At 62.4% G+C, this 17419-nt stretch overlaps 2 protein-coding genes across 4 annotated transcripts; both read right to left on the reverse strand.

Annotated features, from left to right (window-relative positions):
- Window positions 1–1092: 1092 nt before the first annotated feature.
- On the reverse strand, window positions 1093–8583 carry SLC25A10 (solute carrier family 25 member 10). Of its 2 annotated transcripts, none has more exons than XM_026483888.4 (11): window positions 8367–8583; window positions 5701–5820; window positions 5031–5145; window positions 4897–4945; window positions 4666–4707; window positions 3929–3972; window positions 3736–3806; window positions 3377–3469; window positions 3017–3094; window positions 2338–2394; window positions 1093–2111 (listed from the first exon to the last, which is right to left on the reverse strand). In XM_026483888.4, exons 1-11 carry the CDS (start codon window positions 8457–8459, stop codon window positions 2010–2012), a joined length of 864 nt encoding a protein of 287 aa, XP_026339673.1. In that variant the 5' UTR covers window positions 8460–8583; the 3' UTR covers window positions 1093–2009. The 2 variants fall into 2 exon arrangements, with proteins under 2 accessions (XP_026339673.1, XP_044234606.1); XM_044378671.3 differs by lacking the exon at window positions 8367–8583 and adding an exon at window positions 6153–7539.
- Window positions 8584–10276: 1693 nt separating this feature from the next.
- On the reverse strand, window positions 10277–16472 carry MRPL12 (mitochondrial ribosomal protein L12). Of its 2 annotated transcripts, XM_026483892.4 has the most exons (5): window positions 15790–16472; window positions 14982–15168; window positions 14735–14821; window positions 12921–13055; window positions 10277–12791 (listed from the first exon to the last, which is right to left on the reverse strand). In XM_026483892.4, exons 1-5 carry the CDS (start codon window positions 15861–15863, stop codon window positions 12675–12677), a joined length of 600 nt encoding a protein of 199 aa, XP_026339677.1. In that variant the 5' UTR covers window positions 15864–16472; the 3' UTR covers window positions 10277–12674. The 2 variants fall into 2 exon arrangements, with proteins under 2 accessions (XP_026339677.1, XP_057173896.1); XM_057317913.1 differs by having other exon boundaries at window positions 10277–13055; window positions 15790–15998.
- Between the last annotated feature and the right edge of the window lie 947 nt (window positions 16473–17419).

A 17419-nucleotide genomic window follows, 5' to 3' on the forward strand; every position in this document is an offset into this window, starting at 1 on the left:
GAGCTGAAACCCAGGTGCCTCTCAAAGACTATTTTTATTTATTTTTTTTAAAGATTTTATTTATTTATGTGACAGAGAGACAGCCAGTGAGAGAGGGAACACAAGCAGGGGGAGTGGGAGAGGAAGAAGCAGGCTCCCAGCGGAGGAGCCCGATGTGGGGCTGGATCCTGGAACGCCAGGATCACGCCCCGAGCCAAAGGCAGACGCTTAACGACTGCGCCACCCAGGCGCCCCTCTCAAAGACTATTTTTAGATACGCGTGCTGAAGTATTTATCTATAAATGACTCCACGTCTGGACTCTGCTTCCAAATAATCCGGTGGCGGGGCTGGTGCGTGCTCCCCGCCGTAGCTGGGGGGGGGGGGGACACGCAGGTTGCGTGCTTGCACCGGGTTTTAGCTCAGACCCGCCTAACACCATATTTTGTTGTATACTCGAAATGCTCCAGAGCCAGAGGGTCGGAGGCCCTGATGTCTGACCGAGCCGCCGAGGGGCAGCAGCAGGCCCTGGGGCAGCATCCAACCGTCCGCAACTTTGAAAGGCCTCGGGGTGGCCCCCACACCAGCTGCTGCCCCCGCCCGTCTGTCCAAGAGCGTGTGGGCTGGAGAACGGGGGTCTGCCCAGACCCTTTCTGGGCTTGCCAGACCACCGGCCAGTGCCCAAGAGCCCAGGACTCTGACCCCAAGGGCTCCTCCCACAGCCAAGAGCGGTGCGCCCAGGGCAGCTGGTCAGATCCACTGGGGACTCTCACAGCAGGGGGAGGGCCGTCTTGGAGCACCTAGGTGCCTGCTGAGAAGAGGCGGCCCCGGGCGCCCACGGTAACTTGGATCCAGAAACTCATCACTGACCAGGCCCCTGACCTGCACATCCTGCCCGCCCCCCTGCCTCACCCCTTCCCTCCCCTGGTTGCCTGTCCCCCCCAGTTCCTCTGCCCACAGGCCACCCCAATGTATCTGGTCAGGGCTGGAGCTTCTTGCTTCCTCTGGGCCTTCAGCCTTGCCCCCCAGAACCGGTGCTGAGTGGGTCTTGTGGCCCCCGGTCAGCGTCGCCGCCCACAGACCAGGCCAGCCGCCGACACACAGACAACCAGACATGGAGCACTCCGCTGTCCTTTATTAACACCTCTGCAGAGCCCCCGCTGCTGGGGGCGTGGACAGGCAGCTCCAGCAGCAGAACTCAGGGGCTGGCGTTTTGGGTCTCAGCTGTGGGGGGCCTGTGGACAGCCACCGTCAACACAGAGCGGGCCCCTGAGGACACCTTGCAGCCTGCCTCTGCCTGGGGAGCTGAGGGAGGCGTGGGCAGCGCGTGGGATACTGCCCACCCGGGAAGGCAGCAGCAGGCTCCTGGCTCCGAGAGCTGTTGGCAAAACTACTTGCGAAAGCAACAGGGGGCTGGCTGGACCTGGCGCCCGCAGGCCGTGTGCTCACCGTCCCTCCGGGACAGGCTGATTCTGCCCACGCGCCCGGGAGCTCTGGGGGCACAGCCACCCTTGAGTGTCAGGAAAGCTATGGTCCCTCTCCAGAAATAAAAGTGCACGTGCACACACCTAGTCCAGGGGGCCACGCTGGGGGTCGGTACCCCCCTCCCCCGGCTGCCACCCAGCTCCTTGACGGAAGCTGCCAGAAGATGCTGCTCAGGGCCCCAGACTCTAGAAGGCCTGGACAGCCCGCCTCCAGTGTTAACTGGCTACTCAGGGAGGGAAGAAAACCGGACCTGGGCCTGGACACCCCCCTCTGCGTCCTAAGTGTGCAGGGGGGGGGCCGCCGGAATACCAGATGGGGAGAGCCTGGGGTGGGCGGGCAGGAGGTGGAGGGGACAGGGTCACTGGAATGGGCTCCGGCCAGGAAGGCTGGGTGTGGGCAGGAGCCTGTCGGGGAAGGCCAGGGTGGGGTCCTGGCCGGTCGGAGGGAGGCTTGGGCACCGGTCCAGCGCCCAGCCCACCAACCCCCCTGGGCTCTGGAAGAACCTGGTGCTGGGGTCTGGACATGGCTCAGCCCGCTCCCCGGCCCATCAGGAAAGCACTTTGATGCCGAAGTGTTTGCGAAGCTGTTCCAGAAACACGAACGTGAGCACGGTGTGGGGCATGAGGCGGATGCCTGCAGGCACGAGGCCCTGGGCGGAGACAGGGGGACAGGAAGTGAAGAGAGCCCGGCGGGCCCGCCCCCAGCCCCGCCCCCAGCCCCAGCCCCGCCCCGCAACCACCGCCCCCCACCGCCCCCCACCGCCCCCCAGCCCCGGCAGCCCCACCCCCTCCCTAGCCCCTGCAGCTCCGCCCCAGCTCGGCCCCCTGCCCCGCCCCCTCCCCCTCTCCCTGCCCCAGACCCCGCCCCTGCCCCACCTTGTAAAAGGCCAGCGGCCCGAGCTTTGCTGTCTCTACTGCGCAGTGGAGAACACCCTGGGGAAAACACAAAATAAAGCAATAAACAAAGCTGCTTTTTACTTGCGAGGTACAAGTAACACCCTCCCCAGAACTGGCCAGTGGCCCCGTGCAGTGAGCGGCCTGGACCAGTCAGAGGTCCTGACGGCAGGAGGGGCCAGCAGGCAGGAAGGTCAAGGGCCACCCTGCCTGCTGACACAGCAAAACCAGAACAGGGACAGGTGACCCGCCGGCACCCACGCCTGCGGTAGGCTGCGGGTTCTGGGCCTGCAGACCCCTCACCGACCTTCCCTGACCACAGTGAACCCCCGGCCTCTGTGATCACACCACGGAATCAGATTTAAAAACACACATGGTGGGGGGCCCTGCTGGCTCAGTCGGTAGAGCATGCGACTCTTATCTCAGTGTCGTGAGTTCAATTCCCACGTTGGGCGTGGAGCCTACTTAAATCAAATAAAATCTTTAAAGACACACACAGGGCCAAGGGCTGCTCCAAGGCCGGCTGGGAACAGCAACTCACGGAGGGGGAAGAAAGCCTCATCCACATGCCAGGACAAGGGCACGGGGTCACCCAGCCACGGAGTTCGACAGTAGCAGCATGGGGACCCCTCCCTGGTCCCCCGTCCCAGCCCCCACTCACCTGATACTCGCCCTTGGAGTTCATCAGCCGCGTCTTCAGGACGTCCAGGGGCTGGCACAGGATCGTGGCACACCCACCCTGCGGGGGGGGGGGGCTTATCACCAATGGGGCTGCCAGGCAGAGTACGTGGGCATCCTCACCCCCCCCACAGACCCACCCCCATAGAAGGCCCTGGGTTGCACCCCCGGAGGCATCCTCGGGGCCGCTGGGGGACACTAAGAACCATGCTGGCTGGGGCAGCGGGATCTCAGCGCCCGTTTACGTACGTAGCTCGAGGGACATCCGCCACACCTGCCCACAGCCCCCTGCCTTCTGCGCCCCGGCCTCTCCCTGGGCCCCCACGGCCAGGCCAGCACTCACTGCGATGAAGCTGGCAACGAAGTGAGTGAGGACGCCATCAGACAGGTACCCGGTGCTGAGGACCAGCTGCTTGGCTTGATCGTAGCAGGACAGCTGTGGGGGTGGAGGGGACGAGAAGGACTGTGGGATGGCCCCCGGCTCCAGGCAAAGTAGACAGGGGCCCCCAGGGACACCACCAGGGCTGACCAAGCGTCTGCCCTACAGGCCCCTCCACGGCCACCGGGCCAGACAAATGGGGAGGCCCGGACCGGGAGGGGCCTCCCCACCTGCCCAGCCCCCACCTGCGGTCCGAGCCCACGGCCTTCCGCCACCACCTCTCCAGGGTGCCCCGAGAGCCCCACCGCCGGCAGAAGCCCCACCTGGCCCACGGTGACAAGCATCCCCCGACTGGATGCCATGCTCGCGCCCGAGAACAGCTTCTTCAGACCCTCTGCCGGAGAAGGGAGGTCAGGCGCCTGGCCAGATCCCGCAGGTCTCCCCCAGGTCCTGCTCAGCACCCCCCAGGCCCCACTGGCTCCTTGGGCCTCCAAACACGGGGCCTGCTCCTCTTACCTTCTCGGGCCACGCGGTACAAGCCGTCCACGGCGTGGGCGTAGCTGCCAGGGACAGACAACGGGCCTGTGTGAGGCTCTCCCTGCCCACCAGCCCCCACGGAGGGTCCTCCCCCGGGGACAGCCCTGCAGCTGTCACGGCGGCACCCCCCCGAGGCTGGCCCTGTCTGTGGGCTGTTCCTGAGGGTGCGAGGGTGGGGGCCTGCCTGACCCCCTCCACTCCATTCACTTGGTCCACTTTTGGTGGCTCACGCTCCGGCCCGAGTGGACAGTGGGCTTGCCTGGGGCCCCATTTTGCCCCTGGACTGTAGCCAGCGCCTGGCTGCTAGCTAGGGTGTCCGTCCGTCGGCAGCCTTGGAATCATCAGGATCTTAAGACTTCATAAAAAATGGTATTTTACCATTAAAAAAAAAAAAAAATCCCAGCTCCCAAACCTGTTTAAAGGCCCAAACTCACTTAAACTTGTAAAACATCTTTCCTGTGACCGAGTACAAGATACCAGAAAGGGGGGGAGTAGCCAGCCTCCGTCCCAGACCCCCCACCGGGAAAGAACCCAGAGGCCCTCGTGACTCAGGGCAGGGCCCATGGGCGCGGTGTCAGCCGGCTCTGCCTGCCCCCGGTGACGCCACAGGCAACATGGCCTGTTGGGACTCCCAGCCGTGGCCTGGCCCAGCCGCTCAGGTCCTCCTGCTCCGCACCCCGCGGCACCCCCAGAGCACAGCGTGGCCGGCTACTCACTTGCGACGCTGATGTGGGGGCAGCTTCATGTCATTCTGCATCCTGAAACAACCACACCGGCTCAGGGGGCGGCAGGGGCACCGGGGCTCCCCCTGGCCTGCCCCCCAGTGTCCAGGACCCCAAGGTCCAAGCGCTTGTTCCAGGCGGAACACACCACACACCCCAGTGAGTAAGCCCCCCGCCTGCTGGGGGTCAGGAAAGACCCTGACCTTGGGTGGGGCACACACTGACCTGACATTGACCATATCGGCGGGAGTCCCCACGAAGCCTCCAATGCAACCTGGGGTGACAGACCCCAGAGCCAACATGTGGCGACTGGCGATGCCCACCTGCACCCACCCGCCCCGGCCCAGCCGGCAGCTCACCGCTGATGGAGCCCAGCAACACCTTCTTGTAGAAAGGCAGGGGCCCCTGGCTGCCCTTGGTCACGTGGTCCCGCACGGTCTCATAGATGGCGAACCGAGTCAGGGAGTAGGTCATCTGGGGGCAGAGGGGCCCAGCTCAGAGGGTGCAGGTGGAGGCACCCTGCTGGGCATGTCGGCCCTCCCCACCCCAGCCCTTCTGGGGCACAATCATCACCAAATGGGCCATGGGGACAGGGAAGGACCCTCCCAAGGCCACACCGTGACCAAGTGACTGAGCCAACTCATAAACCCGGGGCTGGCTGAGTCCAGAGTCTCCCTCCCTGGGTTCAGTTTCCCCATCTCTAAGTAGACGCCTTGAGCCAGCTGTGAGAGCAGGGCTGGCCCCGTGGAAGGCAGAAGCACGCCCCAGGCCACCACACCCTGCCGATTCCCCAAGCCTTGTGGTTCCCTTCTCCTAACCAGCCTTAAGAAGGAAGACAAAGTAACGACCACGTCCACAGGGCACCCACAGCGCTGGGGACACGCCAGCCCTCCCCTCCACCTGCATGCGCTCTGGAACCAGGACTCAGGGAAGCCCTCGGCAGGCCCGCAGGGGGGACCCTGGGAGGCAGACGTGCCCTCCCAGCAGTCCTACCCCCCCCCCCTGTCCAGGAGGGGGCCCCCGAGGCACCTGTCTGCACAGGGAGGCACTGAGGCCGTTGTAGAGCGCCAGGATGCCGTCGGAGCGCACCACCTGCAGCGCCATGCCCGTCATGCGCAGCTTCACCTCCTGCTGTGTCTGCAGGTGCACCTGCGGGGGGGGGGGGGGTCCCACAGCTGCTCAGAACAGGCCCCGCCCCAGGGCCCACCCAGTCCAGCTCTGCTCTGAGCCCTTTCCCACCACCCACCACTGCTACACCCACATGAGGACCCCATGCGCTGAGTGCTATCAGCACCCCAGTTTAGAGATGGGAAACTGAGGCACAGGGAGACACAGAGGTCTCCTAAGGGTGTCCAGCTAGGTGTAGATGGATTCCACGTCCACACCTGGCACCAACCTCTATTCCACACTACTGTGCTTTCCAAGTGACAATACCGGCTGACACATAAGCCCACCAGGCCCGTGAGAAACAGTTCACATACGTGTCTGAGTCCTCACGGCACCGCTGCAGGAGTGGGGGTCATCAGTCCCACTTTGATGGACACTGAGGCAGGGTGTGGACCCGGCAAGGTGACTCTAGATCCCCATTTCTTAGTCATGCCACTTCTCAAGAGGGATCAAAAGTTATGGAGACTCAGAGACAGGCTGAAGAAACATGTTGGGCTTGGAAGTGATGCTTGGAGTCCCCCGGGGGAGAGGGGAAAGGACGCTCCTGGGAGGGCCAGGGCACAGCCACCCCGGAGTCTGTCCCTGTACACCCCACTCTGGGCAGGTTACAGACCCTCCTGCCTCAGTTTCCCTCAGTGTGCTATGAAGATTAAGTAGCTCAGTGGGTGTACCTTTCCCTTCCTTCTCTGTCCCTGCCCAGGGGCTTGGGTGGTGGGGCAGCAAAGGTGGGTGGGGATGGCGAGGGCTCTGTGCTCCGCTCAGCCACATCGGCCAGTTGGACAGGACAGAGGGCACTGGGCCTGGGGGCAAGGTGTCCACGCAGGGAGCAGCCCTTGTCCAGGCGAGCAGCAGCTGCAAGGACTGAGCCAGGGCATGGGGCAAAGGGAGAGATCACAGAGCTGTAAAATCATTTCTCCAGTGGCCACGCCGTCGAGAGGCAACGAGTTCAGCCAGGGCCTCCCTGTGAGGCCGCCTCCAAGGCTGTCCGCACTGCCTGCTGCACCCCCGCAGAGGGCTGATTACTCCCTGGGCCAGACAGCAGTCATCGTCCTGTGGCTGCCTGCCTCCCTTGACCCCCCCTCCCCCCGCCCCGCCTGGAAGCGTTCTGCAGCAAAACAGCACCGGGGGCGGGGGGCGGGGGAGGGCATGGGGCAATGATGCCCAAAGGAGCCTTGGACAATGGACAAGGGACTCGAGGCGGCTCCAAGGGCCCTGGAAGCTGTGCCCACCCACAATCAGACACAGAGCCTAACTCTCCAGGGCCCCACGGTGGGGGTGGCACAGGCGGCACAGTACCTGCGTGGGCATCGGAAGAGCAAACTAAAACAGACACGAGGGGGGAGGGTGCTCCTTCCCAAACCAAAAAGCACCTTTCTGTTCACTGTCACCCCTCTCTCAGGTGGTCACACCACCCTCCAGGCCTGGTCCTGCTCCCCCCCATGCCTCCCAGGCCCTGAGGCTACTAGGAGCCATGCAGGCCTCTCCCAGGACAAGCCAGGTCTCAGGTGTGCCAACGGGGCTACCACCTTAAGCCCCCACATCTGCTAATCCTGCCTTCACTGGCAGTGAGCGTTTTTTACTAAAGTCAATCCCCTTCATTTAGGACAAAAAGCTGCTCAAAGAAACGTACTCCCAGGCGGAGGAGGGGTGGGGGGGGGCCTGGCCGGAGGCTGAGGTTTGGGTCAACAGGGCCACAGATGCCAATCCCGCCCAGGGCGTGAGTACCGGGGTCAGGCTGCTTCGGGTGGGGGTAGGGACCGCCCCTGGCCCACAGGTCCCATGTGACCACAGTCCAGGTTCCCCAGGGCAGGGCCTCCTGGGCAGACCAGCCTTTGCGTCATGGGCCCTTTCTTCTTTGTTCTTTGTAGTGAGAAAGGGGCAGCAAACAACCCCCCCTTGGCTGGCCCTAGGAGACAAGAGCTCTGTGTCATACTGCCCCATAAGCATTTTTCCTAAAAAAAAGTAAAAGGAGCGTGAATGCTTCTTGCTCACCCTCACAGAGCAGGACCTGCGTGGGTGCGGGGTCTGTGGCCTCCAGGTGCCCACCCAGTCCAGGAGGAAGCAACCCAAAGCAGGGATACGCCCAGGCTGTGCACCCCATTCCCTCTTGTGTGCTGGGTACCCACCAGGCAGGGAGGCCACCTGGTCCATGCCCTGGGTGTGCCAGAGCCCACATGAACCCCACAGAACCACCCCAGCAACTCGAAACCAGGCAGAACTGTCCTCAAAACTGCGGGATGTAAATTGGCTCAGAGAGGCCAAGCGACTAGCCCAAGGTCACACAGGTAGTACTGGGCACAACCGGGGTTGGACCGCGGCCCGCGATCCCCAGCAACGGGGACCTCCACTTCGGAGTGGGCCAGGGTCTTCGGGTGGGGGTAGTGAACCATAAGGCAGCCCCAAGTCTCAGGCCCTCCCGGGCCAGTGCACCGCCACGCTGGTCTGTGCCCAGGCGTGGGCGGGCCCCGCGCCTCCCCCGCAACTCCTGGCCCCTCGCGCCCGCCCCGCCCCTCCCGCGCCGCCCTTACCTTCAGCAGGTCCAACGGGTGCGTGCAGCAGGCGGCTCCGCAGGAGGCCAGTCCCCCGAAGTACCAGCGCGACACGCGCGCCTCCGCCGCCATGGCCCGCGCCGCGGACGCCCAGGAGCGCCGGCAGCCCGCTCGCGGCTCCCGCTGCCCACAACCCAGCCCCGGCCTCCGCCCGGCCCCGATCGGACCCCGACTGCAGCCCCGGACCCCGGCCCGCACCGCCGCCCGCGCCGAGTTCAAAGCGCCACCCGCCACCCGCGCCCCGCGCAGCCAATGCGCCCGCGCGGCCCTGGGGGCGGGGCCAGGGAAGGGGGCGGGGCCCGAGAGACCCCGCCTCGAGCCGGGGGGCGGCCCGCGTGCCTTAAAGCGGCCGCGGCCGAGCCGCGGGGCCGAGTGGGCTCAGCGGAGCCGTCTGCCCCTGCGCGTGAGGGGGTAGGGCGTGGCGGGGGGCCGCACCGACCTCAGGGAGCCTGCTGGGTGGGTCTGCTCCACTTCCCCCGGAAGCCTGGCGTCCCCCCACCCCGCTCTGCTCCGGCCGCCGCAGGGTCACCCCCCACGCCTAGGGCAGGTCTCCGAAGGTCACCGCCGAGGAGCGGCCTCGGCGCTCCGCCAGCCCCAGCCACTCCCGGAGGCCGGCCTCCTGCAAGCAGTCCGCCCCAGCCGCGGCCCTGACCTTGCACCCAGTGTCCCAGCCCCGCCACGCAGGCCCTGGCCCACGTGCATCTGCAGGAGGTGGCCGAAAACCTTCTTGGAGCCAGTCTGCGGATTACAGGAAGACTAGGAGCAAAAGACACTTCGGGGAGACTAGCGGCCCTCCGGTGCTCCCAGCCAAGGCCAGCCGCAGGTGTGTTCTGACCAGGCCGCCCCAGGCAGCCATCCCGGAAGAGGACGAGGAGACGGGAAGTTCCGAGCCACTGGGGTGCAGCCTCCTGGGAGCTGGCAGGTGGGAGGCTGCCTGCCCCCAGGACAGAGCCACCTGTGTGCAGGTCCCTACTCTCATTCCACCATCCCGCAAACAGGAGGTGCAGGTGTGCTTCTAGGCCAGAGATGCACCTGCTGGGCCAGGTGGAAATCTGAACCCAGGCCACTTCGCAGCAGGGACACACAGACCCCTTCCCCCCCGGAAGAACCTCCATCTCACAGTCCCAGCTTGGCCACTGCAGCCCCCCACCTCCCAAGGGAGAAGGGTGAGGCGCACTGGGGAAAGAGCTCTGGGTCCCCCGAACCTGCCGAGCGCCCCAAGTACCAAGTGCAGCCCTGCCTCTGAGCGCCCCGCCGTTACCCCCGCTGAGTCGGAGGCGAAGTACGGGCCAGCAGCCCCGTTTGCTCAGAGCTGCCACTGGGAGACTAAGGAGACGTCTTCTAGAACCCCAGGAGGCCCCTGATCCCTGAGGTCATCAGCTGGGGAAGGGAACAGCTGCAGAGATGGTGTCTGGCCCAGAAATGCTGGGGACCCTGGGAGGTGGGGGTGTTGGCCACACAGGCATCTGAAGTGGAGGGGCAGGATCGAGAGAAAGAGACTAGCTGCAGACTAGATGGAAACACGGGTGTGAGGTGCAGGTGGGGGAGCACAGTGGGGAGGGGTCACGGCAATTCTCTAGAAGAAACCAGGATGGCTGGCTCAGTTCCAAGGGCATGTGACTCTTGATCTTGGGGTTCCGAGTTCAAGCCCCACATTGGACATAAAGCTTACTTTTAAAAAATTCAATTGTAGAGGCGCCTGGGTGGCTCAGTTGGTTAAGCGTCTGCCCTCAGCTCGGGTCCTGACCCCAGGGTCCTGGGATGCAGCCCTGCATCAGGCTCCCTGCTTAGTGGGGAGTCTGCTTCTCCCTCTGCCTCTCCTCCTGCTCGTGCTCTCTTGTCTCTCTCTCAAATGAATAAATCTTTTAAAAAATAAATCTATAAAAGCCTTTAAAAAATTCAACTGTATTTCTCTATATCAGCAATAAACAAACTGAAATTAAATTAGGAAAAACAATTCCATTAAGAAAAAAGAAAAACAGAGATGTAGGACACACGCCAAAGCTCTGCAAGGAAATGTGAAAATACGTCACCAAACTAGACGGCTTCCACACCTCAGCCCTTTGTTTAAAGAAACAGAGCTAACAGACCGGACTGGTAGGTTGCAGGGGAGTGGCCTCCTTATCCACGGTCCCAGGTGAGTAGCATCTTCAAGCACAAAAGCTGCCCAGAAGCAGGTCTCCTTCAGGATAATTCAGACTCAGCCCAAGGGCAAGGTCATCAGGTCCTGACTACAAAGAAGCTAATCTCAGAGGTGGCCAGTGGAAGGGACAGCCCAGAAAGCGAGGGCCGCCCCCTCTCTGTGGTCACGTCCTCAAGACAGGGTCCTACACCCGCAGCGGACAGGGAGGCCCCAGTGCACAGACCAGGACCTCCCCAAGTGAGCTTGGTGGATCCCAGAGGCTTCGGAGGAGAAACTGGAGATCTGGAAAGTGAAATGTGGAGAGCAGCCACGCAGCACGCTGCAACCCGCCAACTCCCTCGACCCCTGGGAACGCTCGGGGAGAGCAAAGTGTGGAGCCATCCTGGAAAATGGAAAATGCACCAAGGATGGGGCACCTTTTTTAGAAACTGGTGGCACTTTGGAAGCTGTAGGTCAGCGAACTCAAAAAGATCCGCAGCCGAATTCTCAAATGGATAACAACTGGTGCATAAACCCGAGGTCTTAAGGAGCTGAGGCGAGCTACTGAAAACAAGGCTGCCTGGCTGGGCCTCTTGGGCAGGGGCCTGTCTGCGCGGCGGCATTCCCATGTCCTCATGCTGCCTAGCGAGGACGATGGGGTCACGTGGGGGGCCAGGCGGATCCAGGGTCCCTGGGATGGGCAGGAGGCAGGGGTCAGCTCCAGATCCCCGTCTTCCATGTTTCATTAGCCTGCACAAAGACCCAGCAGGCTAACTCCTCGCAGGATCTGGCAGGCCCTGTAAGGCTTTCCCGTGGTGCCATCGGGGCAACGCAGGATGCACGCCAGACCTACTCCCCTGCTAAGCCCAGGACTCCGGGCTCACCCACCTACTGCCAGGTCGGAGACACAACTTCATTGGCCAGCGGCAGACCAGAGCAGGTCAGCACTGGAGCTGGGGGGATGGGGGTAGGACCATCAGGGCCCGTGAGGTCAGGTGGGGGGCACCAAGCGCACACCATCTGAGCACTGTCCTAGCCTGGGGTAAGGCAGACGGAACGGGGGTGGCCCGACAGCCTGATGGCCCTGGGGTGGAGCACCGCCTGCACTTTTGAGCAGCACCCCCAGTACGCCCCATCATCCCAAGAAGAGGTAAGGGGAGGGAGGCTGTCCTCATCATCACCCCAACTCCCCTGGAAAGACAAAGGGGCTCAGAGAACAGACTCTGGAGGTGACCTGAGGAAGGCCGAGGATGGTCCCTGAGTTCGGACCACTCCCCCCAGGAAAAAGCAGTTAGGTCAGCAGGACACTTGGCCAGCCATCCCTGCCCCAGGGCGCCTAGTAGTCACCTGTTGAGGGAAGGCACGCCCAGAGATCTGCTGAGGGTGAATCATTAACTCTCTAGGACGGCCAGGGCCGCAGACTTGGCCAGTAGGACTCTCTGGGTCAGGGAACAGCCTTCTTACAAGGAGTCCAGCAGGAAGCATACCCTCTGTGTGCTGGGCGTACCCCCGGGAGCACAGCAGCTCCCCAGGCCTGTCCTGAGGGGTTCTATCCCACACGCAACGTCCCCTTCTGGTCCTGCCATTCTCAGGCACATGCCTCACCTCTCACCTCAGTCTGCTAACGGCCACCCCAGGTGCCCCCTACCCACCTCCCGGGTGATGAGCTGGTATCAGCCACGGGCCAGCTGCCCGCCCCCCCCCCCTCCCCGTGTGCCGCTGCCAGCCCTGCGAGGTCAGGCCCCTGCACACAAAGGACCCAAAGATCCCCGGCCGACCCCCACACATCCCGCTGGGGAATGATGGGGGCCAGGGAGGAGCCCTGCCACCTCCAGGTGGCTGTCCTGGCCAGCTTCGCCCTGCCCACCTGGCAGCCCACCCAGACACAGCAGTCTGCACACACCACGCCCAAACAATGTATTTTTCTCAGTGGCCACCAGGGGGTGCGTGTTGACCGTGGTATGTTCTAGAGTCCGTCTCCCCAGTGCTCACACAGGTGCCGCGACCCCAGGCTCAGCAGGTCCATCTGCCCGTCCCCGAACGGAACTGGCCCAGATGTCCCGGTGCAGGAGTTCTGTGCGGAGGCCGCTTCCACCAGCGGGTCCCAGATGTTGGGGAATCGCCCAGGTCCCAGGGAGCCCTGTCCACCAGTCCTCAGAGCAGGCCTACTCCAGAACCACGGTGCCACCCACCGCCTCCAGAGCTGCCTTGATCTTCTCTGCCTCCGCCTTGGCAACATTGGCTTTGATTTCCTGGGGCAGGGACTCCACCAGCTTCTTTGCCTGCCACAGAGCAAAGTCAGAAAGGGGGCCTGGGTGGCCGTAACCCAGCTGCCCCAGAAGGGACCAGTCCCAGTACCATTCGCGTGGTAGGAACAGCAGGGAGAGGCCCGTGCAGCACACAGAGCTCACCTGGACGAGATTTATGCCCTGGATGTAGTTCTTGACCTCCTTGATCAGCTTCACTTTGTCCACGGGCTTTGCCTCTGTTAGGCGGACAGTGAAGTGTGTCTGTTCTTTTTGTGTGGGGATGTCTTCTTCTGCCTCCTGGGGGAGGGAGAGACAAAGCCCCGGGTAAAGCAGGCACATTCGCTCCTGGGCCACCCTGTCCTGTAACCCCAAAGCCAGGTTGGCAGCTCCAGCAGGAGGCGCACCAGGCCTGCTGGGCTCGGGGCTAACCGCTGGGAGCCTTCCCTCCCACACACACTCCCCAGCTGAGAGCGGGCTCCCTCGCTGGAAATGCCGCCTTCTCCCCAGAGGCTGTTCTGAATCTGCGCCCCCCCCCCCTTTGCCGGGCTCAAGTTCCCTCATCCCTTAAAAGGTGTAACTTGTGGACGGGCAGATGACACCAACAGCTCTTATCCAACAGCGTTTCAGGAAAGCAGGGCCGTTCCCATCTTCAGCCAAACCCCAAATCACGTGTGGATGACAAACCAACAGAGCCCCTGCTGTCACAGGTGAAGACGCAGCCCCCCCACAGAGCAGGGGCCACATGGCCCGGCAGCCTGGGCAGTCCTGGTTTGGATCTGCCCCCCAGTTATTAACAGTATCCCTTCCTTCTCAGAAGCGTTCCAGTTTAGACAATAAATTTCATAGCAGTTCTGTCTCTCCTTGCCCCAAATATTCCACCTGAATCTCATCAGCCTGGAAAGCTACCAGTTCGCAGCACATGGGGGCAGTGGAGCTGATGCCGGTGCAACCGCCAGACACATCTGGGACATGGGACACTCCACAGGACCTCTGACCTGGACTTCTTAGTAGGGGATGGCCAGGGAAAAGGGACTGAGGACAGGAGCCAGACTTCAGAGACCCAGTGACCAGATGCGACACACAGACCTTGTTGAGACTGAGGTAAACCAACTGCTATAAAGTCCGGAACCATTAGCTAAATCTGAACAGACTGAGCCAGAGAATCACTGTTAATTACGTCTGTCGTGCAAATGGCTCGTAGCTACACTAAGAAAACACCTCTGTGTTTAGAGATACGTGCTGGAGCACTCAGAGAAAGGACAGACCAGACACGTGCCTTAAGCTTCAAGGGACAAGCAAAGTAAACACGGCAAAACCTTAATCGTTATTGAGACTGGGTGATACACACGTGGGTCGTTCTTTGTACTTGTCGATAACTTTGGAATTCTCCCAAGAGAAATTGCAACATCCACTCACCAAACCAAAAACCAACAAGAACCACAAGTTAGTGTGTGGCTTCAGGTCAGCTGGTTTCATCGCGAAGACCCAAACCTGCCCACCCCCCCGCCCCATCTCTGCTCCAGCCCTGGGCGTGCCCCATGGCTCTCGTGCCCGCCGGCCCTTTGCTGGGAATGCCCCGCTCTCTTCCCATATTCCTCAAATCTCCCCCACAGTGTCACCTCCTTATTGTGGCCTTCCTTGAAATTGTAACTCTCCCCCCCCCTTAAGTTTCTTCTGTTTTTCCCACAGCACTTTTTATGTTCTGCTATTCAATGAAATTTTTCTTTTTCCTCTTATTTGGTTCGTCGCCAATTTCCCTCCACAAAAAACATGGTCTCCATGTGGGCAGGTCATTGGCAGGAAGGTGGTCCCAAGGAGGCTGCATGGGGCCCACAGCTAGCATACACAGCTTTGCAGGACGTGTTGGCTGATGCAGGCCCAAGATGAGGGACAATGAAAGAAATCTGGCCGCCTGGCCACGTGACACAGTGGCACCAGAGAAAAACCTTTTGCATGGAACCCTGGCCTGCGCTCACCTCGGGGGGTGCTGCTGCTGCAGGGGCCGCTCCGGGCATCGTTCCACCCATCGGCATGAGCCCAACATCCTGGATCTTCAGTGTTTTCTGCAGAGAGAAGGGAGAGCAGTCTCAGTAGCTGCCCATCAAATTCAGAAATGCCCACAGAAGCCCGGCACAGCCCTCATACGGAGGGAGCACACTTTGGACAATTTGCTATACTCCCCAAATATACCAGGAACAAGACCCAGGACTGGGCCCGTGATACCTTCAGAAGCTCGTTGAGATCTGAGATCTCCAGGAGTGTGAGGCTGGCGATGTCCTGGACCAGCTGCTGGATCTTGGGGGGGTACTCCTTGGGCGCGCTATCCAGGGGTGCACCGGCGAGGGCCTCCCCCATTCGACGGCTGCCGCATCTCATCAGCCGCACGGTGCAGACACGGGGCTCCTGTTGCCTAGCCCCCCATTCAAACAAGGCTGTCAGCCTGGCACAGACCAGGCGGGGAGGCACGATGAGCTCACGTCTAGCTCCCTGGTCCCAACCCGGGGTTCTCAGATTCCAGGGTCCACGCGGACAAAGGGATTTCCCAGCTACCTTAAAGTCTTCAATGAGCCTTAGAAATCCACCCAAGTAAGTATCTGCAGACATGCTCCCTACAACGTTAGTTTCCGGGTCGAAAAAACTATCCGCCCATGGGAGCAGAACAGTAACTTGAATGCATTTTGCTACACTAAGTTTCTCAGAATCTGGGGCCCTCGGGCGGCACAACGCCGGACCCACCGATAGAAGCCCTACCACGTCACTGGGGCTGCGGGGGAAACTGAGGCCTGGGGAGGGGCAGGGACCTGTGCACGGTCATCCGGGGCCAGGCCAGCACACTCAGCAGCCCGCGAGGGTAGGGAGTCGGAGGATGGGGAGGGGGGGGCGGCGCTCGCGACGCCCAGCTCCTCCGGGACCCGATGAGTGGGGGTGGCATCTCGCCCGCAGCACGGACGCCACCCCCAATCTGCAGCCTCAGTTGCCTGCCGAGGGCCCCGACCCTGCCACCCCTCCAGGCTTCGGCAGTCCGCGGTACCTGGCGAGACGGAGAGCAGCGCCCTGAAGCCTGAGACACGGCCCCCAAAGGGGGCGAGCAGCCACCGGCAGCATCGGTCCGCGGGCGGGAAGGTCACACGCGGCTCCCGGGAGGAGGACGCTCTAGCCGCCGGGGCCGCCGAGCATACGAGTTGAATAAGGACGCTCTAGCCGCCGGGGCGGCCGAGCATTCGAGCTGAGTGAGGACGGTCTAGCCCACGAGGGCGTCGAGGAAACGAGTTGGAGAGGACGCTCTAGCCGCACCTCGCCCTGGCTTCCTCTCGCTCCCCGAGATTACCCACAAGGCGGCGAGCCGCGCAGGCGCAGGGTCTTGTTGGTGGCGGCCGGGAGTCGGGGTCGGGGTCCGGCGCTGGGGATGGACGCTGAGCAGCTGCGGCCCTCTCCTCGCTAGGCGATCGAAGGCCAGAGAAGGCCGAGGCCCGGGGAGGCGGTCCCGGCCCCCGAGCAGTCCGGCCAGGGAGGACAGTGCAGTGACCTCTACTCCCCGACACCTGCCGAAGCCTCGCGCCGGCTGACAGCGGCTGTGGGCTCGTGACGTTTGCTCCTCTGCGGGGCGGGCACGAGGGTCCCAAGTGCCCTTTCTCAGCAGGTCCCGTGCTGGGCGCCACGCCCGCCCTGGCCGCCCGCAGCCTGAAGTCACCTAGCGCCCAGAGCTCCCGCTGCCCTCTGAGCAGCCTTCTCCTTGGTTTCCTCCTCCCCTTAAAGGGTTGATTCCCGCGCGGAGCACGTTTTCTCTTGGTCTAGGCCGCCCCGGGAACGAGGCCGCGTCCTGGGCCCGCGCGTTTCCGCGGTTGAACCGGGGATTCTCTGCTGACAGGATAGCTAAGGGTTGTGATTGAGCCTGGAAGGGTCGAGTGATGGAGTCGTGGGCGGAAGGGCTAGCGGGGGGGCTAGCCCTGGCTCTGTCCTGCTGCCTGAATCCTCTGAAATCCTGCCTTCCTTTCCGTCCGGTTCCAAGCACTCAGCATGAGGGGCGCCGTCAGCTTAGGCCCTGTAGCTGCAGCCCCAGCCCCTCTGCCAGCATCTGCCCTGAGGGGTCTGGGTCTTCGCTACTTATTGATCAGTCTCTCCTCTCCCGGCTGATAGTTTCTCCGAGCCGGGCATGGAGCAGCAGTTAATGTTACATCAAATCGAGAAGACGGAGCTGTCCTCTGCCCAGCAACCTCCTGCTGTCCTGGCCCTGCCTTTGGCCTGAGCTCAGACAGCCCCTGTTTATCAAACCAGTCCGTTTCTTCATTGAAGAGCTAATGCTGGGGTCACCTAAGAGGTATTTAGGCATGTGAAACGTTCTGAACTCCGGAGACGAGGGGGTGTGAGTCCGTACTATCTTGAAGTATTTTTTTCCACACGACGACTCTGAGTGGTGCAGAATCACATTCCATCCTCGGGCTCTGCAAGTCTGGGGGAAGTCAGGGCAGAGCAGGCCGGGTGGGGAGGACTGCTGCTGGATTCTCCAAGGGCACGGCTCCGTGGTGCGGTGTCAGGGAAGATCTGCAGCTGCTGACAGAGCAGCGCCCACCCCTGGAGATGGCTATGGAACCAGGCTGGCCCACAGGCACGTGCCTGCTCACCCCTGTCCAGAGCTGGACTTCCTGCCCACAACCTTCCCT

Source organism: Ursus arctos, unplaced genomic scaffold, assembly GCF_023065955.2.
Source record: "Ursus arctos isolate Adak ecotype North America unplaced genomic scaffold, UrsArc2.0 scaffold_24, whole genome shotgun sequence".
Lineage (NCBI taxonomy): Eukaryota > Metazoa > Chordata > Mammalia > Carnivora > Ursidae > Ursus > Ursus arctos.